Source organism: Atractosteus spatula, chromosome 14 (genome assembly GCF_055471065.1).
Source record: "Atractosteus spatula isolate fAtrSpa1 chromosome 14, fAtrSpa1.hap1, whole genome shotgun sequence".
Taxonomy (NCBI): domain Eukaryota; kingdom Metazoa; phylum Chordata; class Actinopteri; order Semionotiformes; family Lepisosteidae; genus Atractosteus; species Atractosteus spatula.
Genome location: NC_142719.1, coordinates 37,818,328 through 37,845,623, shown reverse-complemented (window position 1 = coordinate 37,845,623; position 27,296 = coordinate 37,818,328). Strand labels below are relative to the sequence as shown.

Genomic DNA, 27,296 nt, shown 5'->3' with positions numbered 1-27,296 from the left:
CAGCAATCAATATGTGGGATTAGTTAAGTCACTTGAGAAACACTTTAAGCCTTGCTTTAATCAAGTTTAGACAAGCAACAAAATCACACATTCACAAAAATGCTTTGATTCATACATGATGCAATATCTTCATAAAATCAGTACATTGTCCTTGCATTTATACTATTTTAAAATCTTTCTTCATCAACTTGGTTTTCTCTTCCTTTCACAATTTGAAATGGTTAACTGTGTTCCTTTTGAAGTGGATCCTAGCTTTTCAAACTTCTTTTTCAACTCATTAACAAAATGGATGGTGCCCATGAGTCTTGTTTTATGATATAAAAAGTGTTGCCTTTTTACTGGTAGACTCCTGACATGCATACTAATAGGAGAAAATGTGGAGGCAGATTTGTATCTTCCTTACAAATCCTCTAGCAATCCAATTCATCTATTCCCATACCTCTGTTAGCCATAGGGGCATTTATTTGGCTTGCATACCAAATCCTTTGCGGAATACAAAAAGTAAAAAAGCACTGTATGTAATGCTAGAGGCTTCTATCTACACTCTCAAGTGCAAGAGACATACAGTAGAACTACTTCAACTTTCTCTTGTGCTCATGGACTTGCATAACTCATCTTAACGCACTAAGAGCAGTACTGTACTGTAGCTGCTATTTTTATGAAACATATAGACGTGTGAGACAATCACTTCATCTTTTATAGTCCAGAATTGTTCTGCTCTGATTCATGATCAGAGTACTGTATTATTATCCTAAATTCATGAGGGACAACAACATCCAAGAAATGGATGATTTGTGAATGTGATTATTTGGTACTGTAGGATAGGTTTGGCTTAATCCACTTGGTTAATGAGAAGCCTTCTGGTCATAAAATGAGGAAGCTCAAACCCCATTAGGAGAGAGGAGTTAACCAAAGAGGAGCTGCAAGGTGGGGATGGGGTGGAGGAAGGATGCTCGAGACGAATTTGTGTTTGTGTTCGATATATATAGCTAATTTCTGTAATTATTGTGATTACGAACAGCTGTGTGAGATTAACTTGTCACTGTTATCCCTCCCGAACATCAGTTAATATCTTCCATTTAGTGGTTTTGAACCCTGGTCCTGGAGGCATTTCCGACCCTTCTGCTGTTTCTTCCAGTTCTTAAACAGCTTGTTGATTTCAATTTTCATGTTTTTAAATTTGCTTTTAGACATGATAAGGTAAAATGAGATTTGACCCTTTTAACATGGTCACATATTAATTGTTACTCAAACATTAAACCTTATTTTGTTTGTTACAAACTACAAACAAAGCAATCTAGAGTTTTGCAGTAATGAATTCGGACATGGTTTGTAAGTAGCTTAAACAAAATTTATTTTCCTGGGTGTTAGGTTTTCAAACCACCCCTGTATAACATATCACAGCTTATGGAAATTATTCCTTTGTTATCCAGGTATATGACCGTGTTCAAATCAGTCAAATCCTCTTTGAACGTAAATATATTTGTTTTTTTTTATTCATGAGTACAATTTCTGTACCAAAAATACTTAGATGATAATGTATTTTCAAGGATTTCTTTATCTGTGTGATTTCCATTAAGTCTTTCTCTTCATGATTATGAAAACCACTAAGACTGTTGTTAGTGCTTTTTTCAGTCTTAATGCCTGTTTCTTTCATTTAGAATTAATTTGACTTGTACTGCTGCAGTAACTACATTCTAAATGTCTTTGCCAATTTGTGTTGTGTGCGGGTGTGTGTAGGTTAGAAGAGGGTCATGTCTGTCTGTGGATTAAATAGTCCACATTAATACAAGGAACCGAACTGCAGGGCAATTAAAATTTAGTTTGGTTACACAATAATGCCACTGTAAATGCTGTTTTCAATGTCATTAACCCTAGAATTTACAATGCAATTAAAATGCAGATGTGGAGGTGTAAATTATAGTACAAAAGCAATAAAACAAACTACCGTTCGTTACCATAGTATCTCTTTCTGTACAATTTAGCACCAACACTCATGATGTTTTCTCATCTAGATTTCAGAATTTCTGTGCTTTTCTTACCGGAGCTCAGATAACTATCTTACAATTCCAACATATTGAACTATACAGAACAAATGATAAAAAACATGCTACATCCATTGAAATAATTGCATGTTTTATACAGATACTGTAGATACTGTACTGTTTTTTTTAAATGATCCTATACTTTTAAAATGTTTTAGAAGTTAACATTCATTTAACAATATGAGTTTGCTTGTAATTATGTAAACTAAAAATGAAACAGCATTTGTAAAGATTGTGCTAGCATAGGAATGTCATCTCTGGGTTATGCCTGTATACTAAATAATCTTGCACTATTGTTCAATAAAAAACAACATTAAGTCAACAAGTATTGACTTAGTTCAAGTAGGTAGCTCTGCCAGCATGTATAGGCTGCACAGGAATATGTAAAGGTTTATTCTATGCTTGAAAGGAAAAGGAAAGATACACAACATTTCAGCTGTGGTTCCTTCTTCAGGTGTTGATGCTTATGACTTTTTATCTGCTGGATGGGCCAGGTTATTTATGAGAGAGGGAAAATAAATTCCTCTACAAAGGCTTACTAGGCATGATTCTAATTCCAACTCTAATACTGGCAACAGTTAATATCTCACCACATATACTAAACCTCATTGGAACTCTAGCTGTTGTTCATAATTCTAGAGTGGTTTATATTTACATGACAGGAAGTACTTAGAGTTGATTTTGTTTTCATGTGTGAATAATTGTTGAAAACAAATATCAAGGAATGGGTCCCTCTCTCTGATGCTCACATGGTGACTGTTTATCTGATATAAGAGGTATTCAGACTTAAATATACAGGTGAGTTCTGTCAGGGCAAAGGTTGAGAACTTAATGTAGAAGCATTCAGTTTAACAGATGACTAGTGTTAAAGTTTCTGTTTTACTAATGTCCTTGATAAACTTCATTCTTAAAGATAACGATTGTAGAGGTGATTATTACGCTTTGCTAGCTATCAACAATTTGCTAACTTGTTTTTAGCACAGAGATCAACTTACTTGGCCAACACAGAGGACATTCAATGTCAATATAATTGAAGAAGAAATAAAGCCAATCAAATGATTTGTTTTTCTTTATCCACCTTTTTGCATACAATGCCTTTAGACATCACACACTGTATGTGTAGAACTTTTGTGACATGGCGCAGAGTGAACATTCTAGTTTCAAACCAAAGCCATTGTTCTGAGGAGGGAAGCTGGTTTCATCAGGTGTGATAATCATCTGACCTTTTTCTTAGAAATGTGGTTTCAATATACACTACCTGATTAAAAAAAATACACATACACATCTACAGACACACAGCCCAAACATATTCCACATAAGATCTTTAAATAAGGTGCACAGTATGTTGTAGAATTCGTCAATTAAAAGACACATTGTCATCAACAGAAAACCAAACCCTAAACTTCTATTATCTTATAACATCTTTACAAAATAAAAAAAAATCTTATAATGTCAGATAAAAAATCATCATAAAACTAATTCAATAGTCCATTAAAATGATGTGAACCTGTCCACAATATACTGTAGTATGATTGAAGATACATTGGTGATGCAGTGTTTTAATAGCACAGTCATCATTTCTGATTTGCCAGTATCGTAATGCTTAATTTATTAAGTGCCTGAGCTGGAACAAGGACTAGCATGAAAAGATCCCTAGTGTTATTATACTAACAGCAAGATATGATTAATATTCGAAAGCAGATCTGGTAAGGTAAACACAATCCAATGAAGTGCCTAATTAAAGTCGAATAGGGTGAACAAAAGAGATCTGATATTTTCCATACAATCTTGGAGAGACAGAGCAACCAGAGAGAAATGGCATATTTATAGATAAGATAAGATATGATAATGTTATTACTTTATATGTGGTGACCCTGTATCATAACAATTACAAACACCTTTGTGCTTTGTAGTACGTACAGTAGGTAAGGAGGATGAATTTCTGATAAATACAGGATTGGCCTATGCAACGGTGAGTACTGAAGGTTAAAATATGACCCCAGCTCTGTGGCATTATTGATCTAGCTGAACGTAAATTTGATGTGCCTTTTCTAAATGGAAGGAGAGAGAGGAGAGGGAGGGTATGAGTACGAGAGAGAAAGAGAGAGAGAGCGCTTGTGGCTGAGGATAATGATTGGGTGAGCTTGCTTTTAGGAAGCGATTATCATCCTAAACAGAAGAACTTGACTGCTTTCTGTTGAGGAAGCATACCTTTTTAAAACACAAAGCTGTAAGAAGGATTGACTGAAAAGGACTCTGTTAAAGGTTAGTACGGGACAAAAGAAGGACTTCATGACTACCTTCCTCTCGTCAAAAAGCAATCTGTTTTTTTTTCTTTTTTTTACGTTTTTGTTAAGGATTTGCATTAGCCTTTGCAACTTACGCGTAGCTTCTACTCCGTTTCAATACCACCAATAGTCACACGTGATTCCTATTTGTAATGACTTAAAAACGTGCATGTGTATATACAGTAATCACTATAAGCAGCGAATGTTTATAAAAGCGTTCTTAAATATCTTAGATAAAACACGTAGAGTGTGTGTAAATTCGGGACTGGAACTAATTTAAATACCATACAGTACAGTTCACAGCACAGAAGCTGAATAAGTTGATTCAATCGTATCACTATTGGTTTTTGGAACACATGTAAAGCCATGCATTTAAATGCAACACGTGCAATAGAAGCTGAATTTCCTGTTTAGTAATGTGATTACAGTAGTTAAGGTTCGACGATTCTTTTATTGTATTTGTATTTTCCCTCTAATAACATCCGCGATACGCATGATGAAAAATAACAAGATGCATTGATATCCAAGCTCTGGGAGTAAAGATCAAATCGTTACTTTTAGTGGTTTCATTTTTTATTAATGTTCTTTATTACAATTAGTGTGAGGGGGTGCTTTAGAGTATTTTGCATTGTCCGTGGTGCTGAAGGGACAGCTCACGTCTAGGTTTTCTGAGATGCGGAGAACAACGCGCGTTTCCTAAAAGGATTTTTAAGATTATTCTCATAGGTAATAACGAATAAACATAATGTAGCAATGCATATTTGTGAAAAAATCTAAATGATGGATTTTCACTTGTAAGTGCTTGTCCACAACTTTTCTTAAAGGCGTAAAACCCGTGTGAAACGGATACTCTTAAAACTGAGGTTCGGTGCCTACAAATGAAAAAAGGTGTTCTTGCTGCCGGGGAAACGACTGGATGCACGGTGCTGATAGGGCGATTTTACAGGCTCCCTGGTGTTCAAAAGACACAGATTGTTTTTGTCTTTATTGCATGCAGTTTCAGATTTGTGTCACAGTGCAGTGGGAAATAATACCTTTCTAACACCGGTGAGTCTGTTGTACAGCAATTATCTTTACAATGACCTCATGCAGTTTAGGCTTTCCACAGTTCGTATTATGCTTTATTTATAATGCCTTTTAAAATAAAATAGTTCACTTGTAATTCATTGCTTTGTGCGCTGGAAGACATGGAGGTTGTTCCCACTAGGGACATACAGTACTGTAGATCCGTTTTGGGTCAAAGGTGGTTTTGTGCTTAAAAGCCTCGGGTTCCCAGGACAAACGCTGAGTTTGCATCTGGCAATTGTTTTGATTTGTTGTCTGCACAAATAATTGGTAACCTATTTTTTGTCATATACCCGTGAAGCTTATCGATAGTTTGCATATTGTTTGCGTGATGGTTTTAGTCATTGTGTAGACGAATCATTGGGCGTCACCGTGACTGGCACTGCTCCAGCTCCTTTTTTCGCTAGTGTCTTAACTTTTGTTATCGGCAAGGTTTAGTATCCCTCATTTGTGGAAAAGATCAATGCCACGCACTGTCGCCTTATCCGATTTCTCCTGGAGCTTGTGACTTAGCTCTTTTTCAGCTTCACCTTATAAGTAAGCAAGATTTATAAATGAACTAGGTGGATGCTCACTGTTCTGGAGCGCTGCAGTTCTGTTAATCTCAAACAGGTAGCGTTATTAAACGGGATGCAGTCCTCGAAAGCACATATTTGCAGCTTGCAAGAGTAGATAAGGTAGACGAGCGTTAGATTTGTTGTTGTACTGTTTTAGCAGTGACAACTTTTGCCATTTAAGGAGAAGCGGTGGTTTGCGTTGCGGATGGTCAAACAGAGGGAGTTTTCTTTCCTTTTACAAAGCTGGAGAAGGAGTTCGTCTCAAATGTCCCGTAGCATATCTTTTTAAGTTCTATACAACACAAAATGTTTCTTTTACATTTTGTTTCTTTTTTATTTCCTGAACACAGCAGTGTATTCTAAGTGGAGTAAATTAAAATGCAGTTCAGGCTTCTATAATATTTGTTTTTCAAATGGGTCAGTATTCATATTTTATAACCATGCTTGAAAATTGCAGTCTCACTTTCACCCATAAAATATGACATTCTAAAATTTATAATAGAATAAAAACAAAGAGATTGTGTCTTTTATTCAGAACGTAATTTATAAAGACAAAGTCTGCAGAACCAAGAATAAATAAATGGCGTCATAACAGAACAAGAACGTCTTTTGCTTTAAAAGCGGACACGATACTTTGTATGCCTGGTGTAGTCTGAGTACGTGATCCTGACAAACTGAGAAAGCTTTCACGTACTGTATTTACAGGTTCATTTAACGTGACCTGGTTCTAAATACATTGTTTATAGGCAACATAGGCATATAAGAAAGTCAAGAACATTTTTTATATAATTTTTACAAAGACATTGTGGTGTTGATGATGGTGATGATGTTGACAATGGTCTGATAACAATTCAGCAGGAGTATAAAAAATAACAATAAACAGACAAAACTGTCTTGAGATGATTACTCTCTTTTCCGTCAGGAGTTGTATGGATTGCTAATCCGTTAATTGAAAAATTGTTTACTTTCTCTCAAAGTGCCTTGATATTGAAGATTATTGTAATTTTCTTACTTCAGTTCTTAATTTATGAATGTCAAAAACCAAAAGATTAGTTTAATGTAGCAACAATAATAGATAATCTATTATCATCCCATAGTTGATTATTTCCTTTGCAGCATGGGTGTTGATTTTGACTTGTTTTACTAATTATGTAGTAGTCCCATAAATGTATAGATATGCATATACATGAAAATATACTATCACAAAAAACACTACAATATATATTTGTTTTCTTTTTGGGTGCATTCGTTCTTAAGAAGTGTCTTCAGTGATAAAGATAAACTTTTTTTCTCAGTTGTAAAACTTTGATAAGAGGGTACTTTTTAACCTTTTGCCAAGAGATGTAAACTAACTATATACGGTACTTACGTTTTTGTCGTGTTGAAGTGTTAACAATTTTCATGTGTCCTTTGTGACATTTGCGTATGTTTTGTTTAAAGCAACATGAATCCAAAATATTTCTTGGGTTAAATGCACATGTGGGCTTTGAATGGTAAATATTTTCACAAGATATCCAGTTTATTTTGCAAATATGAAAGAATTACATACTTATGTCTGTGGGTGTTTTGGAGTACTGTCTTTATATCCAAATCCATTGTGCCAGGATTTGTTTATTATGTTTTCATTGTTCCTACATACAGTATGTGTCAGGAAGTCAGGTGTAGGGAAAAGGGACAATTTTATGTTATAATTATCTGCGGCAGAATTTTCCAATCACCATACTGCAGTTCATGTCTTTGAGTAATTCATTTCTATTTAGAGCCCTATTACTGCAGCTTTCCTAGACTATATTAAATGTATTTTTAAGGCAAACCCATTAATGTAAGTGATTTCATTTATAAATAGGGTCATGCATACACAATTTGGAGATGACACTGTGGTATCAAAAAGACATCTGGTGTATGCATATGCTGCATATATAAAATATACTGTATGCTCTTTATATGAGATACATCTTTATATATGTTTTGCTTCTTTGCAAAGAGCTGTGATTATAATTAAGTACTAAGCTACATGAGCTTAGACCTGTTGTACTCGCAATGTCCTACTGGATATAATTGTAATTTTTTTTCAATTTCAGCAGCTCTTTTATTTTGTCTGTAATAAAGAGACGGTAGAATGTGAGAATGAATAAGGAATTTCAATTTGCCCCCCAATCAATGGTGCAAATGTATCCTGGTACCCAAAGTTAATGCGCGCCTGTAAAGCATATACACAGAAGTACCAATACATCACAGAATGATCTTCAGTAATCTATGAAGCATGGGGGAGATGTTAATTGGAACACAAGCCTACTTTCTTTGTAAAAGGGGTCTGGACGCAGCTTTCCAAAATTCCATTTTCCATTCCATTTACAACCACTCTATTCTCGGAAAATTTGCTGTCAATGATACATTCCAATTGAGTAACAACAAACATGAAAATATGAGCCCGGGAATAAAGTTACCATTTTTTAATTAAAGCTTTACTTTCTAAATCTAACTATTATTATTTTTTACAAATCGCATTGCACAGATAATTTTTTTTTCGGTCAATTTTATTTTATTGAAACAAAACTAAAGTCACACTGTACTTCTGTGTGGTTTCGGTTGCTTGGTGATAGGTCTCGGGTCTGGTGATAAAATATATGATATGATTGCCTTGTAAAGAAAATTTATGTAATATTAGAAGGTCTGTTCTGGGTCGGAAAAATGCTTGTAAAGTTTCACTAAAGTTTCAAATCAGAACTCAGCTTTGTCCTTTTTTTCTGTTGATGTAAGAACAGATCTGTTGGTACAGTATGGTCTGGATAGATGCAGCAGATTCCATTATACAGTGTATTTAGCAGGATTTTCAAGTATACAACCAGCCTTGGGGAACACAGCAATTCCTTCACCAAGTGCTCCTTCAAAAGTCTATCACCCCACCCTGGCAGAAATGAGACTTATGGGATGTCTGATCATTCTGAGTAAGCAGTGTCACACTGTGCTAAGCTTTTATTCAGATTGTATGATGAATTAAGAACGTTGAGTCTTCTTTAGAGGCAGGATCACTGGATGTGAAGGGTAAGAAGCTGTAGACATCTTCTTTCATGGCACGAAGTCACTACCAGGACAACTGATGGAGGCGTACCAGACTGGCTTCTGTGTGCATATAAACAAAATAAATTCCGTTGTAATTAATGGAAAATAACTACATTTTGATTTGAAAACTATACAAAACTGAATACTAAAAAAAGAAGCCCTTTTATTTTATTAGAAAGACCAAATGTTTTATTGCTGTGAGAGAAAAAGATGTGATGAATCTTGCTAAAGTTTGCTCAGATGATAGTTGAGTAGCAACATGTAGGGCACAGAAATCCCAGTTGCAGATGACTGGTTGGTTCAAATCCTAGGTACGATACTGCTGTTGTACTCTTTAGCAATCTACTTAACCATAATTGCTTCAGAAAATCCTCTGTCATATAAATTGACAGGTTTAACAGGTTGTTATCGGAAATGAGACTTGTTCTCAATTGATTTATGTGATTGAATAAAAAATTAAATACAAAAATAAAATACTTATAAAGCTGTGCAGTATATGTCTGTTTAAAAAACACTGGGCATGTCTTGAGGATAGAAACACTCTTCAGATGATGAAAAAGTTATTGAAAAATAACATGCAAATCTAATACAGAATTCTACTCAGTATTTTAACCTAATAAGTGAAGTCTACCGCATTATGCAGTAGACAGAATCTGCCTTTCGTCTTACTAACAAGCCATTAAGTGTGACCCAGACAAGAACATCTCTTACTAGGATAAATGTATTTCACATAATTACTTGGACAAAATGAGGCCTATTACCAATATTCAGTTTCTGAAGTAATAATGTTCCTGAATAGTTAATGGCCTTTAACTGATTAATAATAACAGAAAGATTGTATGCATATTCGCTGGTGGAAATGAAGAGCAATATGTATAATGGGACAGATATTTGAAAAATGGAAAGTCCATTTATCAGTCCAACCAGCATTATAAAAATGCATATATATAACAAAATTCACCAGACTGATGAACAGAATTAACTTTTTTAAATTGTAAAAAGAAGTAACAAAGCCTTTTATTTATATTTATTCATTGACATAAATCTGTGACCATTGCGACCATGAGTGACCGGTGAACATGTTTTATGCTATGCTAATATATTTGACCCATATGAGTCTCATCCCTTGAAAAAAGAAAAATAAACAGTGGTGTTCAAGAAGGCACTGAAATCCTTAACGTTGCAGTCTTGGTAAAAATGCAAAATGCCGTGGAAAATTCTGTCCTGAAGGGATATTAGAAAACACTCTGTGGAAAACGGGAGGATAGAAGCGTAATCGAGTTAGGATTAGGTAGCTTGTTGGCATGAATAACTAAAAGATTTTCAAGGAACAATGAAGAAGCTTTGAAGTCCTTTACAAAGAAATTGGTGACATCGCATACTCTAAAGAAGCAATTGGCAAAGCCTTCATGATGCAAAATACTGTATTAACAAGTCCACATGAATACCTTACATAAGCTCTGATGTGTGTTTGATCATCTGTGTTTGAATGTGTATGTGTTTGTTTGCCATTATATGCATCGAATACATGTGACATTCGTTAAGTGCTCGCAGTTTTCTGAGGAGAAAAAAATATTTTTCCAGAAGGGTTCTAAGCACGGTCCTTTATTGTGCACACTAAAAGTAAATATCAGGATAGGGAAGTGCTCATTGACGAGAATATCTAGTGCCCACCCATAAAAAGAGCAACTAAGTTGAATGATTAGACACCAATTATGTCCTTTAATTACATGAAGGGTTATGGAAATGATAATTAGACATAAATTCTGGGATTATCTGTGTGCCAGTAGGATTCTAGAGGTTAGTCAACATGGATTTAGAAAACTCGGGACTTGTTTAAATAAGTTGTTATTGTACTTTGAACAAACAATAGCAGTAACGGCTACAAACAGAGAATATGATGTGGTATGTTTCAATTTTCAGAAAAATTTTCTTAAATTGTGAGTGGTAGAAACTCTAATAATGCATGTCTTTGGGTGCAGAAAAGGGAAAATACAAAACAGAGCCAGCCCATGGCCAGTTGTGTGTTGCCACTTGGGGAATTTCAGTTAGAGGTGAATAATCCTATAGTCTAGACACAGACTCTGAATTCTGAATTATATATCTTAGTCTGTTGTTCTGCCTTTTTTAAATCATTATCACAAAATTCTCAAATTTGCTTCATCAGACAATGTGAGCATTAGCACTGCTTCATGTGTTTTGATTTAATGATCATTTAACCCTAATTTTCTGTATCATTAAAATTCATATTTTGTGTTATTTTCCATAAGTTGTTCGATATGATTGCTTATATTTAAATCTGGCAGTGCACCACTGTAGACAACAGCATGTCAATAAACAAGTCGCCTATTGCTTTGGATTGTTCTAATCTATTTGTTGTATTTACTTGGCATTCCCTTAAAGAAGGGGTTCCCAATTCTCATCCTGGGGATCCACATAGCTGCAGTTTTAATGAATTCACTTAAATGAAAGCATCTTTAATTCAGTTTCTTACAACTTTTGCAAGTTTTTGATGATTTTACCTCCTATACTTTCAGGAACAGAAAGCAAATATTTCAGGTTATACCTATGATTGCGTCTAAGAGTTGAGTTATTTAACTGTTCATTTGGAACAAAAACCAGCAGGTGTGTGGGTCACCAGGTGCGGTATGGGAAACCCCTGTTCTGATCTCAGTTGCACAGCTCATAAGTTAATAGACAATGCTGCCATTATCCTCTTGGAATAAAACATCTAATGAACCTATAAGACAAAGTGAGTTAATGGTCAAGCTTTTCATTTGAAATAGAAATCGGCTGTCTTGTCCAGCAGCAGATTTTCGCAGCCGTAGGCAACAGTCTAAAAAAATACCATGTTATCTAAAGTCAGTGAACTGAATGCCCTTTAGTAAGCTTCCTTAAAATACCAGAAAGGTTTAAGGCATTGAGTGCTCTCTTTCACGCTTCTAAATAGTGCTTCCTCCAGGGCAGTATTCAGTAATTCCTACTTTAGTGCTACTGTATCTGCTATTTTGAAAGAAACATAAAACAAGACTTTGTTTCAGTACTCATTGATAATTTTCAGATGGAATAAAATTCATGCAAAGGAAAGCAAATTAGAAATAGCTGCTTGGCACAGGATAGTATTTTCCCATCAAAGGGGAGTCTCGGGAGACAAGTGTGTCTGCTGAAAAAAGCAGACAGTTTTAAAAATGTGTGTTCAGCAGGGTTCAGGAACGAGGTCCTGCAAAATCACCTTTAATGATGAAGTATTGACATGGACTGAAGTTGCTGATCACCCCCACTGACAGATGGGATATTTAGCAAGGTCTTCAATTGACAGGTCCTCCGTTTTCTGTCTGCTTTGTCAGATGAAGTCCTAGACGTCTAGTAATTCCTCTTTTTTTTCTCTTTCTCTTAGGTGATAAATCTTTCACACAGACCTATAAACACCTGAAAGTGAGCCGACTGCATGCAAATTTCTCATTGGGTTTGAAAACACTTGAAGCAGCACCATGGATTTTGTGATGAAGCAAGCTTTAGGTGGTAAGTAGAAGAGATAAGCATCTTAATTCTAATGGTACCAAGTACTTATTCAAAACTGTTTGAGCCTGAAATGGCAGTCTTTAATACAGAATAGTGCTCTGGGTGATTTCCTGTCAAGGAAGGAATGATGCATTGCAGACAGAACTGCAGTAATAGGGGGAGGACTGGAATATAGCCCTGGCCTGCCCAACAGTGAAGATTGAAACCAGCTGAGACCCTGTGAGATTACCAGGGACAAGATTCTCTTCTCAAGGTGACCTTAGCCCAATTCAACATAGTGTTATTCAGGCTTTTGCAAGATAACAATTCCAGTAAATGGAGAATAACTGATTTTACATTACTAATTGATAAACCCCATATACTGTATGTATTGTACATATATTATTTATACACACATGTACATGCATGTGTGTCCACATGTCTAGAATAATTTAAACCAAGCTGAGTGGCACTTTACCTTGAGGTCGGCAAGGCTATAAATCCATTTCTGCATTTGAGTTAATAAGCTGGGTGACTACATGTAATAAAAGGAATTTATGTCCTCGCCATCAGTTCTTCCGACAAACTCAAATGGATTAAATGCCCTTCTCTATGGTTGCTGTGGCAATCTGATAACCTTTTATTATGCCTCATTTTTTGCTGGGTCAGAATTCAACAGAAATTCTCACCCGTTGTGGGATTTGCTGTCTTTGTATTTTCGATATACAGACAGACAATATATGTCACATTTCAGTAGAAGTTAACCAATTCAGTTTTATATAGTGCCAAATACCTCAAAATACAAAATAAAAAATACAAAATCATTTGAATTTATATTCGTAAGTGGATGATGCAAGTGTATAAGGAAACTGACTGACTGTCATCTTAATTTTACTTTAAGATAGATCAGACATATCACAGTAAAGTTAATAATATCTTGATGAACTATATTCAGTTAAATGTCAGGCTGTTCTATAGCAGCTCAGCAGCATTTGTATTTTGTCTTGTGGTCTAATGTTATAGCAAAAACTGAGTATGAAAATATTGATTAAACTTCTCTTAAAACAGCATTGATGTTCCAAATAAAGTAAAACAGACTACACCTGCAAATGTGTCCTTGAGTAGTACTTTTACCAGAGGCAGGTTTATTCCCCCAGCCACTGTACTGTACTGTATATATGAGGCTGTATTGTGAGAATACACAAAAGGTAAAAGCTTTCATAATCCTTGTGGTAACCGTACAGACCATTTGTATACTAAAAGATAACATTTGTAATGAAGAACGCTCCAGGCAGTTAGGGTCCTGATGTAATGGAAAATTGATTTTACTATAGGGATGTTCTTGAAATCTAGTGTTATAGCAAACATTAGACTTCAAGACTGGGCACACAGGTGTTTTGGGTCTCAATTTTCTGTAGGGTTGTGTTGTGCTTGAATGTTATTGAGACAACTGGTTGTTCTCGGGGTATTTGTAGTGTTAGTGTAATCAATGTAACAATTCTCATGTTGTTTGAAGACATCTGCATAAATATCAAGACAGCAGTAGACACATTGTACCTCTTGTTTGAGCTTTAACGTCTCCCACACAATCAATTGTGCTCTGTGCAATAATATGAGGTAATATGAAATAACCATAAATTTGAAATGAAATAAATAACTGATAATCTATTCAAAAGACAGGAAAAAAATGCACCACAAAATCTTTTTGGATTAAAGATTAAATGCGTGAAACCTCTTAATATATGGCAAGAATCTCTGCAGTTCTCTCAGTATAAACCTGCATGATAGTGGTTTTGACAGCATCATTTTGTTACTGCAATGCATTTTCCTATGGAAAATCTCTACCAGCTGTGCAGACACTCAGCTTTAAAGCAGCTGACAACAGAAAAAAGGGGGAGGGGATATTCAGTTCATAGGAGGAAGCTTTGCACTCAAGAGACTATCTGATCACGTTATAACCAGCACAAGGAAACCTGCAGAGACTGAATGGGTGGCTGTCCTTAAAGGCACAGAAATGGCTAATTGAGCGAGATTAGAATCAATCTGAGAACAACAGAAGCAGTACATCTAATTAAGACCCTTTTCCATGGGGGTGTGTGCACAGCATTCAACCAATTTTCCTTGTTGCTGTGGAGAAAGGATTGTAGCCGAGTTGAAAGACGCAATTCTTCTTACCATCCTGTAAGGGGAAAGGAGAATATATAATTTTAAAGTTTGCTTGGCTGTGATTTTTAAAAAACCTCACAGTGTGCCGTTGGCATCAGGAAATATTATAGTATGTTTTCATCCATCCATTTTATAACTGCTTTGTCCAGTATAGGGTCGGAGAAGAGACAGAAGCCCTCCCGGCAAGCAACAGGTACAAGGCAGGGTACATCCTGGATGGGATGCGTGTCCATTGCAGGACACATACTGTACTGACACAAATATGCAAACCCTCACAGCGCTAGTTCTCACACAAGGAAATAACCTACCATTATGTCTTTGGACTGTGGGAAGAAACTGGAGCACCCAGGGGAAATCCATATAACTACAAGGAGAGCATGAAAACTCCACACAGATACAGTAGGACCTCAGGTCTGGAATTAATCCCAGAGCCCCAGCTCCATGTAGTTTCTTTGCATTCGTAACTTCTTTTTAAAACAGTGGTTGTTGATGAGGTTCTAGCCACCTTTGGATTCAGCAGTAAAACAGAATATTTGTAAATACAGAAATATGGAGATCTTGGAGGAGTGTGAAAGCTCTTATCCAAAGTGAAATGATGCCCATGGTTAGTATACCTCTGAAAATTACACAGTTTCTGAATTATTTTTTGTTGTTGTTTTGGATTTCAAATCATTTTTGTGTTGTTTTTGTTTGCTGACTAGAGCTTCATGCTTTGACATTTCTGTTGATATACTGCAGAGCTCCCTGCAACTTAATGGAGCATGCTGTAGAAATGAACGCCATCAATTATTCACAGGCTTATATTCCCCAAACTTTCTGTGCATTTCATTTTTTGCAACAGTCAAACAAGTAAATAAGAGCAATTCACCTCTATTTGCATAGCGGTGTACAAATTATTCAGTGGCACAGCAATTGCAATGCATTTCCTGTGTATTAAAATTCAATGGTCCGAGCTCCCATTGCTCTTTAGTTTCCTCTGCATTCTCCAATGTACTGTATGCTGTGCTGCAAGTTGTTTGTTTAAATGTTGTCTTTTTAACTGCTCCTAGTAAGAACTTGAGTTAATATGAAAGAGCAGGAAAAAAAAATAAAAAAAGCAGGCACTATGTCTTGAGATCACGCTCTGTTTCACAGGTTACACAGTTCTTTTGCAGGAGAATATATTTATTAGAAGCTGTTTGTTCACTCAGCAGTGTTTCTGTGTGGAATACAGTTCTGCTGTACTGTTACTTGCACTGCATACAAATTCAACACTAAAATGCAGAGAGCGAGGGAGATCATATTGTGATTAGCGCAAAATGAAAAGCTGCATTTTACTTGTGTATGCCTCAGTGCACAAATATCCATGGGAACATTGTTTTAAAGATTGAGTGACACTATTGTTTATTTATTTAACTAAGAATGTTGCATTCTTGCTCTTTGCAAGTTTCTTGGAAATATTTACAAAGCTATTGATTGTAGGATATTTCAAAATCTAACAAGACTTCCTCTAGGCTCCTCCATGATTTCTCTTTGTTATGCCATGTGAAATAATTGGGTGAAAGTAGAGCATTTAGTTACACTAAATGACAAAGCTTGACAGTTACGTGATGCACTCATTTTATAATAGTCATCGTGAATATGCCCTTTCCTTCTTCCACGGTTTCCAATAGAATATATAACTGTAGCAAAGAATGTGCATATGATACGTAAATGTGGGGTGAATTTCATGTTACCCTAGTTTATTGAGCTAATGGGGTTCAGTGAGCTTGGCTTTGACTGTTTTAGTCCTGCTGTGGGAAGGATCCTGTGATCCTATGTATGAATTACTGATCATAAATGATAAATGATAAATGAGTAAGTTGTTTATGGGTGGGGTTTATTAACTCTTTCATCCCTTCTCTTCCAACTATGGACATAACATGCTAAGATACCATAAGATTCTGTGGGAGAAACAAAATTATGCAAAATTATTGTTTTTGTTTGAGAGTTGGTTTCTATTATTTTACATTTGGTGCATACATTAAGGTGGCACTATAGTTATTCTTTTCTCATTTTGCATGCTTGTGATTGTGTAACCTTGTTTAAAAATACACTCTTTTTGTCCCTGTTCATTCCCTGTTAATGGTTATGTAAGATGCCTTGTTGAAAACAAAACTCAGTCTTTTGGGTGAATTGCCTCCTCAGTAATGTAGTTTGAGTGCACACATTAAAGATGCTAATGTGCTGTAGTACTCTGGTGAAACTTTAATTTTCCTTACGGGTAGGGACAGGGTTCTGCTAGAATGAAATATAAAGAGGATTTAATGTTTTTTTTCTTTCTCCATGTGCATTTAGTTTTGAAAAATATTTTAAGTGTACTGGTTGCTATTATGAAGGCTAGTACAATATAGCTTTGCTAAATTAAAAAGTATTCACATCAGAGAAATGATCTGTACTTCAAAGAGAAGCTCTTTTGTTTAGAAGTTGCCATTTACAGTGTAGTTTTGTTTATTCTCACTATAAAGAGGGAGGTTCAGTGTGTATTAGTCATAATTAAATATTGTATTACAAAAAAGTGAAAAATGAATGTTCAACTGTTTAGATGTATATTAGCCTAAGTTTTATTAAAAAAAACTTTTTTTTAGTTTACAAGTAGAGGAAATTATTGGTAACTTCAATAAATAGGATCTCCATAGTTTTGTAGTTATGTTTTTAAAAAAGATCTATTGTTTGTTGCAATCACTGTTAAAAAAGACTCAAAAATAGCATAACAAAACAGGCTAGGACATGGTTTAAGATGCACTTTCTACATCCTTTAAAACAGAGCTTAGTCATTTGTGAGTTTGCTTTATTTTCACAAATATTAGCACCATAGGCACTTTGAACTACTGTATAATCAGTTATTCCTAAAATATTGAGGACAGGCCTTAAATGTACAAGAGAGTCTCCAGCAGCCAGAGCCTAAATGAGCATTTCATTATTTTTTGTGGCTTTGTTCAAAATGGTAGAGAGACTACTATGGAACATTGAAACAATGCCTTCAGATTTACAAGGGAACAGAAGCAGTGCAAACAAGACAGGTAATGGAGGAGCTTTGCATCAGGATAGGATCACACAGGAAGCTGTGCTTCTCTTCCAGATGGCAGACAGTAAGCAGCCTGCAGTTTGTCCTGGGGAAAAGCAAACAGTATGAATTTTTAATGGGGTGTCAGATGGCCTTTAAAATGCAAGCCCTACAATAAAAAATAATAACCTGAACACCTTGGGTGATTGGATTCCACCTTTGTACTTCATACTGTATGAAAATATAACTAGGATTTACAGTATAGATATAAGCAAAAGCAAGCATCTTGTGGGAGACAAAAAGAGTGTGGTTATCCAGAAATTACCTAAACTCCATTTACACCCGAAGAAGGCTCCACAGCCGAAACTTTGTTTCTTTTCTTTTCTTTCCAGCATGAAATAAACTTTTACTTGTTCCTAAACCCCATTTAGTTTTGTTAAAGCTGACATAGTTCAAGATCATGTTTCCACTACTGCATGTGTTGTATAGTAGGGCCTATGAAATCTACCAATAATCCAGATTTATGCACAGAGCAATGTGGTAAGTCACAATTTATTAAATATTTTTTCCCACTTTCAGTGGATAAAGGCAAATTGATTTAAGCACTTATTTTTAATATTCTCTTATTTTATGCCGTTGTATTAATGTGCTAATTGACTAAACGTAAAGTTGAGATTTGGAGCTGGTTAGCGGTTATAAGAGCTAATGGAGAATTACAGAAGAAAATGGGCACTTCAGTTAAGAAAGCGCACTGAAAACCTGAGAAAATATCTAAATGGATTGTTAAATCCTATGATATGACAAGAAGGTTGCAACAGTTGCCACTAGTTTTGATTATACATTGTGTAGGTTTATTGTCCCCTATAAATATTTCTCAGTAATTTGCAAATACAGTATGTGTTGATTTTTAAAGCATTTAATACTTGTACTCAGCATCTTAGTGATAAAGCTGTATATAGATTTACTTGTCTTATTTTGACAGTAGAAAACTCCATTATAGACATATTTTTGTGCTCTGCAGTGGTTATATCCAAGAGTGACTGTGTGATTTGTTTATTTTTCAAAGATGAAACTTGAGATAGCTACATTTAATAGTAATAATAATTCTTTACACTTATATAGCGCTTTTCTAGACACAGTGCTTTACGGGTAATGTGTAGCCCCGCCTGGATAATGTGACGGCAGTCATAGTGTGGAAAGTACACTCACCATACAGTACATCAGTTATCAGTGGGGAGGAGAACAAACTGATGAAGCCAATTCATAAATGGGGATTATTAGGAGGCCAGGATTAGTAAAGGCCAATGGGAAATTTGGTCAGGACATTGGGGTAACACCCCTAATAATTCTGTTAGTTTTCTACGGCAGGACAGATTTAAACTTGCCACTTAAGCAGTGCCTGCTGTTAAAAGTTTATTTATTAAAAATGCTCCCAAATTTATACTGCACCCCAGAGGACTGCTTGAGTAGGTGAGCTCTTCCTAATCTTCTCAAAGCTGGATGTACAGGTTGTAAGCGTGCAATGCTAGTTAAAGAGACATAAGAATGCCACTCAATCTGCTGTAAAGCTGAATAAGCCTATAAGCAACTAGAAAGTGTGAAATGAGAGCTTGGACTACTAATTACTGCTTGTCACAGTCAGATCTTCTGCTGACAGAATGAAACGTGGATCCTGCTGAAGTATTTATAGTCAAATAAGCATTTCAAGCTTGGAACTAAATCCTCTTTTGTGTTAACAAGATACAGGTTAGCAGGAGGTGAAATGGTGCCAAAAAATTAGGTGAAAATGTAAGTTATTGGTGAAGAAGGGATTATACCATTTTTAGACAATTTCTTTAGTGGTTTTCACGGAATCTATTTCAAATTTCCCATGCTGTTATTTTTAAGAGGAAATTGCAGGAACAGATATACAAAAAAACGTCTTCGCCCAATGAGTGTTTTTCTTTGCTACCTCTTCTATTGCCGGTCTATATCAGTGTCAGCTCAACGCAAGGATGCACAGCAGCAGAGCTTCTCTGCAGAGGGCACCGTGACCTTGAGCTCAGACACCCTTCCCCCCACCTTCCCCTCCAAGGTTCTCTACACTGAGGGTGTGAGTCCCACTAGCAAGCAGCATGACTCAAGCTGGGCGCTAATCTGTCTTCCCCAGCACTCTGCCACTCAGATTCTCTGTTCATTTCGGAGTTCTGTACAGGCACACAGCATGCTCTCTGGGGCATGATTGCAGGAGCATCTGACTGCAGAACAAATTTATATTTACTGTATATGTCTGTTTGTTTCTCATCATGAAATTGTGATCCTGATTGAAAAAGAAAATATTGAGATTTAATGTTTTTTTATCTCAGCATATGTAGGCTCTGGATGTCAATATTATTCTACACAGTATGTGTTATGAATGTTGTTTTAGAATATGTAACATCTGTTAATGTTTTAACCCATGCAGTCTGATATCAATCAATCAATTTTTTTGTCATATAAGGCATAATCTTTTTATCTATTTATCTTTTATAAATCAGATAATTAAATCCAAAAATGAAAAGTAATAATACTGTGTGATTCTGAAAATGAACTCTATTCTGCAGAATTTAGTTACAATTTTAAAATAAAATGTTAACTTTTTTCACCTTCCATGATTCTGAAACCAGCTTGATACAATATTACAGTATTTATTTTAAACATGCGATGCTGTTACAATGCATTACTTTATTTCAAGCATATGATGTTTAATTCAGCCATGGCTATACAGTAAAAGTAATGCATCTCTAAATATAGCTGAAAGTTAGAACTGTGTCATGTTTTATTTGAATGTAGTCTTCTTTCTGTAACAAGCATAAAACCTTCATAAAAGTTACAGTTCATGTACTGAAGATCAAAAGGAAAATCATTTGTAAAGGCAAAAAATCCACACAGTTTTCAGAAAAAAATGTAGCAGGTGCACTGACATTTTATTAATCAGACATGACACAAGTAAATTCATTATGCTGATTAACACGTGTGATCAACAGGATTGATCAGCAGGAGGTCAATTGTACAAGTTACCAGATAGTAACATTTGTGGTCACTGTTGGAAGCAGTACAAGCTGTGCATTTGTGACACATACAGTACTCGAACCAGGTTGCAGATGCTGTCTTGTGGGACTCTGTGCCATTCGTCTAGTAGAACTGTGATACACATGTGCCTGTTCACTAGATGCTGCATGTTCTGCTAGCTTGTCCTACAAATGTTCAGTGGGCTCATTTATGGTAAGTATTTTAGGATGTCCTCCTTACTGTATAACAGTCACATTCTCATATCTCAACACTGCCATTGTTACAAAAGGACATGAATGTTCTCCTGACATGATGAACCAGCCAGGGTTCATCCATTGTAATAAGTAAAAGCTCAGTAGTGACACTCTGGTTATGACCATCACATTTGGACCATCCTGTCACAAGACCTGTTGTACACAACAACTTGCAACCATCTTATGCCGGTTACTCTTCCTGTGATGACTGATTCTCTTAATGTTTATTAAAAGTTTTCAGAATTCCCTATTTCATATCATTTCATTAAAAATAGTTTCATTGTACAATGTTAAAAGTTGCTTTAAGAAATATCTTGTATGATACTGCGCGCAGCACTTTGGTTGCTATAGGTTGTGAAAGGTTCACAACCGATTTAATGATTTCAGAGCAGCTAATTTTAAAATGATTTTCCTCAGTTTTCCAACTGCAACTCTATGATTTGAACCTCAGTCCAGTGCATGAATCTGTGTCCAGCTTTATTTAATTTGCAAGACACAACTATCTTATCTTTGTGCTACATACATATTTTCTCCACTTCAAGGCTGATCACTTCAAGTGTAGAAGGTTTTCTCTGAGTGTGGCATGTGCAATTTCCTGCCAAGATATTCCACCCCCTAAAGCCACACAGTACCATCTGCAAGTAACAGGGAATTCCTCCACACCACAAGGTCATCCTCTCACCATGGGAAAAATTTCAGTGTCCCTATGGGATTATAGCACCATAACAGGCTCAAGAACTGAAAGTTGGTTCTCTGCCCCTCCTATTAAATTATGAGTCTCACCAACATTGTGCAACTGTTCAACTTGTTTCCTGCTGTCTCTGAAGTACCTCCCATTCTCTCCTCATGTACTGTAGCATCTCTTCCAAATTCTTCTACATGAAAAGAGTGGCCTGTCATCGTAGTAGAATTCAAGAGTATTAAGATACCTAGGGCATTAAATTGCTAGAATGGATTCAATGACTGAATCACTTTCCCATTTACTGTACTAACAGCTGTTGGGTAGCTTTACACTGTGAGGAAATAGGACTAATATGGGTAAACACAGTTTAGAAGGGTAATGAAAAGGTTATAGAGCTATAGATCGTAAAGTTGGATTTCAAGTATGTTATTTGTTATGGGGTGGGACTCAGCTCTGATTAAAGCTGAATAAGGCAGCACAATGTCTGCCATTTTTTATCCCTCTGTCTCTAACAGTTTAGAGGACTCTAAAAGGACAAAGTCATTTTTGTTGGCTCATGATAAGAATCAGCCCTTTATGGTATTTGCTGGCCGCAGCCTTCACTGTCGCTCGAGTCTCTGCAGGCAGTGAGAGACTGCCTCTTTCCGTAAAACAGATCAATATTGTGATAAAGTTTTCATTCTGCTACCGTATACATAATTCATATTCACTCAGGCGGTCCTGTCTTTACTATTGATTGGTCAAAGTAACAACAACGCAATCAATATAATGAATACAATCTTGGGGTCCTGCTGAGAGATGCCACATGTGTTGAGATATCAATTAGCGGTGATGAGTTTATGAGTTTACTAGATAGAAGCAGCAATAGAGGCAGTGCACTTAGAACATTTTTTTTCCATAAGAAATGCAGCTTGGATCAAAATTAAAAGGAAATGCTCAAATGTTATTGCATTTCTCCTTGCACAGTCACACCATCTGTACTACATTTAGCTCCTGTAATGACTTATGTTTGCTATCGGGAACGTGCACAGGAGCACAAAACGTAGGAAATTATTTTGTACATCTGGTTAAAAACTGCATAGAAATCCTGAATTGCTCCAGTGTGCACCATTCATTATATACTTAACTCCCATACACAATGTCCCAAAACTATTTGTAAGCCAGTTACTGTATGTATAATGAGAAGTGACATGTAAAGTACGAATCTATAAATCTTAATCAAGATTATATAAAAGTATATGGAAATTCTGAAATAGAAATAGTACTATTAGTTCACAATGAAACAGCATGCATAAAGTGCATACTGTAGGTACCCAATATACAACTGCTTTAGACAGTGAGTGCTTTGTGTGTTGTTATGGTCGCCTTCTGCATTCCTGCAATGGACTGGTGTTCCGTCTAGGGTGTATCCTGCCTTTTTCCCACATTGCATTCCGGAACAGGCTCTGGGATTGCCGGGATAGGTGCTGGCTCCCCTGCAATTATTGGGATAAAGCAGTTACAAAATGGATGGATGATTCCTCATATATTTCCTTGTGATGGTGGTGTACATTTTTAAATTCTGCTTCTGCCGCTGGATTTCACAGTCAGACAAAAAGACTTTACTCTAGCCCCACAGCTCCTTTGTGCTTTTTTTTTTGCGACGTAGGAGCTTAACAAAAAGAGGAGGGTGTGGCACCGAGCACAGTAGAGGTGGAGTTGAAATATGAGGTGATCAATATGAACGTCTTACTATCCCTTCTGGCACGGTAGTATATTTATACTATACCATCCATAGAGTAGTTCTGCCTGATAAGAGCATTTTTATATATTTTTATGCCCTTGCTGTTAGTTTGTTGTTGTTGAGTTATTTTGCATTTTTATAGGATAGCAGCAGAATACTAGTTCTAATAGACCAATTTATTTTTGTTGATAAATAAAAAGACTGTAAGAGCAGTTATTGCTTTTGCAGAGGGTTATTGTACATGTTGCACAATGTTCATAAAAGTGTAAGCGATGAGAATAATGAAAGTCGTTAATATAGGTTGTGACAGTTAAATGTGGAAGGCTTTGATCAAGGAATGAGGCTGATTTTCTTTCTCAAAGACATTCTCTTTTATGTGTCCTTGTTCAATTAGAATTACGTACTTAAAATATTTACTTCCATTATACAAAAGTTGCCTCTCTGGAAACAGATTCAAAGCATAGAATTAAATGTATTGATCTTTAGTTTATATTTGCATATCTGTCCAAAATGTTTCAATGTTTGTTGAACCCGTTCTTGGATTTAATTTTGCAGAATATAATCAGAAGTTACATTTATTCCACTTGATGACTGTCTTACATTCTCCTGGGGAGTTTGGTATATAGATTTTGGAAGGCTGTGATTATTCCATTGGCTGTGCTATGATTCCAGTCCATAAAGACTGATGCTGTTCAGATGCTTCACAGCATGACCCCTAAGTAACACAGAAATTGAAGAAATGCTTTCAAAAATATTATGAAGATGACATTTTCCAATTGTGATTTTGTTTTAATTTTCATATGCAATGCACTTCTGTGCATGTCTTTTTTAAGCTACACAAGAAAATGTTACACATTATAATGTAACAATTTTGTAATTGTAATTACAATTGTACAATGTAATTATGTTGTAATTTTTCTTTATCTCGTCGAATTAAATACTTAAAATCACCAGTTCTTGGTTTTAGTTATTTGATATTTAGCGTGCTGGCAACCGGCTCGCACAATCTGTAATGTCAGCTGTGTCGGTTACAATACCTATTTCTATACAGTACGTGCGGACTTACAGTTTTAAGCAGTGGAAGTGATTGCATTGTTCATAACTGACCCATCATTGCTGTGATCTCTAAATCCCACAAAACCGGTCCTCATGCTTGTAATGATTGTGTTCATATTTGCTAAAAATTGTAAGATTTCATTATGACTAAGCCCCAGTCGAAATCTGTACAAAAAAACTGAAAGTGCCAGCCAAGTTCACGTAGCTTCTACATGCGTTCATTGCACAACCTAACAGATTGTACATACACTGACATCAGCATTGCTATCTCGTAATTACGAGATAAGGGGGCGATTGTTTTTCCCTTAGTGTCAGCAATGCGCTTCCGTAAAAGTTCCAGTGAGACACATGTAAAGAACAAAGAGTTCAGAATGACCTCCATTACTTCATATTGTGGGGCATCTGTACTGACTTTACAAAGAAGAGAAATGTGAAAAGTAAAAAAAAAAGTTTACTTCAGAAACTTATTTTGCCAAAATTTGAATGTTGGTTGGAAAGCAAATTTGATTTAAAATGTATTTTCACCTGCAATATTGTATTATTTAGGAACAGGTAAAGGTTTATTTCATCCCGAAAAGAAAATAAGAGAGACACACCTGAAGAAGGCTCCACAGCCAAAATATTGTGTCTCTTTTCAGCATGTAATACACCTTTATTTGCTCCTTTTCAGCCTATGCTTGCTGACACAGCTACCTACTTGAACTTCTTGATTGTATTATTTATACAGTATCAACACTCTTAAATAGCAAAAGTAACTTTTCAGATATGTTTGCCATCTAAATTAGCATCAGCATAAATTGTCCTGAATTTAAATATGAAGAAGAATTGAAATCCTTGTTGTGCAAATTGTTAGCTATTCATCTGGAAATCTCTAGATGGGAGCTATTGTACTAATGGGTGTTAATCATCTAATTATCCCTTTTAATTATGTTTTTGCAGATTACAGCTGAAGTCGATATACATTTTCAGAGTGCACTATTGTTTTTTTCTTTTTAACTGAAAATGATATTTACCTCAATCAAATTAATACTTACTAAATCAATCCCAAAAGACAGGAAAAAAATATATTTTAGAGAATGGTATATAAAATCAAAATTAAAAATGGATATTTATTCTCTCGCTAGTTCTTAATTTTCTTCTATTTAACATGCCACAGTTCTTTCTGAACTCCACAGCTTTAGTGTCAACAATATCAACATATCAATCTTTTATGCATTTGAAGTGTAAACTTCCATCAAAATTGTAATCTCAGAATCCTCAGGCAAACTATTGTGGTAATATTTCCTCTCCAACTTCAGGTACACAATTTTCTTTAATTTCAAGCAGACATGATTTATGGTTATTCTTATTCTGTACATGCCACATGTGAGAGATGGTTTACAGATGAGACAGTGTCTAATTATGTATGTAAAACCTCAGTAATAATTCTCTATTCCCATGGGTATACAACCTGCCAGTTCCATACAGAAATTACCACTAGCCCATAGGTCAATCTGTACTGTGATATACCATCTGTAACCTTAGGATATACATCTCAAACTAAACTGTCCGTCTACCGCTCATCTAAAGTTCTTGTGGTACTTGTACATTTATCATGCTTAACCCCTTGGGCAAAATATGTGATCTGTAATCCCTTGGGTACACATCCATAATATTTCTGACAATGTGTAATTACCATCCCTTAAGTTATTATGCCTTCAGATCCCTATTCCTTACCTTTTGGAGCATAATGCCTTCATATCCCTCAGGTTATTCTAATAGATCACATAAGAAGGACCTTGTTAGTCAGTCTGATGCATGAGAAGCACAGTAAATCACTTAATATTAATTAGCTGTTTTTATTGTGTAATGCAACTCTACATTATGTAAAAGAAAGGTACTGGTAAAAATGAAACATCTAATAAGCACTAAAATGTAAAATCAGTAATAGTGGTGTGCAGTGTTAGATGTGTGCAAAATTTTATATCATGGACAGTATTGAAAAAAGCTGACTGAGAAGATCAGCCAATGAGAATGTTGTCATGCAGAGCAAAGGTTGTACCTCATGGTCCTGGCATTGCTGGTCTGAAACTGTGCTGACTGACCAGTATTCACTAAGTGCAGGACACAATTAGCTGCATGTTACCTTGCCTGGAGTTGACCAGAGTCTCCCTGGGTTAGCAACATATCGGTAATCCCTATTACTTGTCAGGCACCTGTGAGCTTTCAATGTTCTCAGTCAGAACTATTTCACTCTTCCAATTACCTGTATCATTTGCCCCATGGATTGCAACATGAAAAATGGCAAGAGGCTCTGAATGTGTGTTTTGGAGGAGAGCATGCACAGTCCTCACCATACACACACATTCTGGTATGAGAGTCAAAGCAATGAGAACGAGAGTCAAAGCAGAGAAGAAATATAATGAAAATAATGGCTATTTCTCAATTTAACTCCATGCTGTTTCTTTTCATTGCCTTCTTTACATTTCATTAATACTGAATATACAGACAGCAAAGGCTATAGTTCTTCTTCCTTTAAAATGTTGTTCCTCCGCAACCCTGAATGCAGTACGTGCTGAAGTAATTCAATCTATAAACATTTGTTGTATCTGTAGTAGATGCGTAACAGCAGCAGACATTCAAAGCTGTTGACAGGTCAGGCTGAGAGCTGGAAAGTAAAGGTTCAGCTCTAGGTGGAGGTAGTTAGTAACTGTGCCAGTGGGGCAGATGGCTCCAAGTGGAAAACTGTGCTCTGTTCCTGTAATACTGGTTACTTCCTGCTGGTTTCTCTCTTTCCCTTTATTCCTCCAAAAAGCTTCCTGACATCCTGCTTCTCCTCCTCTCCTCTCAAAATGTCATTGA

General features: G+C 35.9%; 1 protein-coding gene across 1 annotated transcript in view; it reads left to right on the top strand.

Annotated features, from left to right (window-relative positions):
- The first annotated feature begins 4,160 nt into the window (after positions 1 to 4,160).
- cplx2b (complexin 2b) overlaps positions 4,161 to 27,296 on the top strand; it is a 37,992-nt gene continuing 14,856 nt past the window's right edge. The window contains exons 1-2 of the mRNA XM_088931718.1: positions 4,161 to 4,310; positions 12,416 to 12,540. Of these exons, the coding sequence (XP_088787844.1) occupies positions 12,510 to 12,540 (31 nt within the window). The 5' untranslated portion in view covers positions 4,161 to 4,310; positions 12,416 to 12,509. The remainder of the gene's footprint in view (positions 4,311 to 12,415; positions 12,541 to 27,296) is intronic.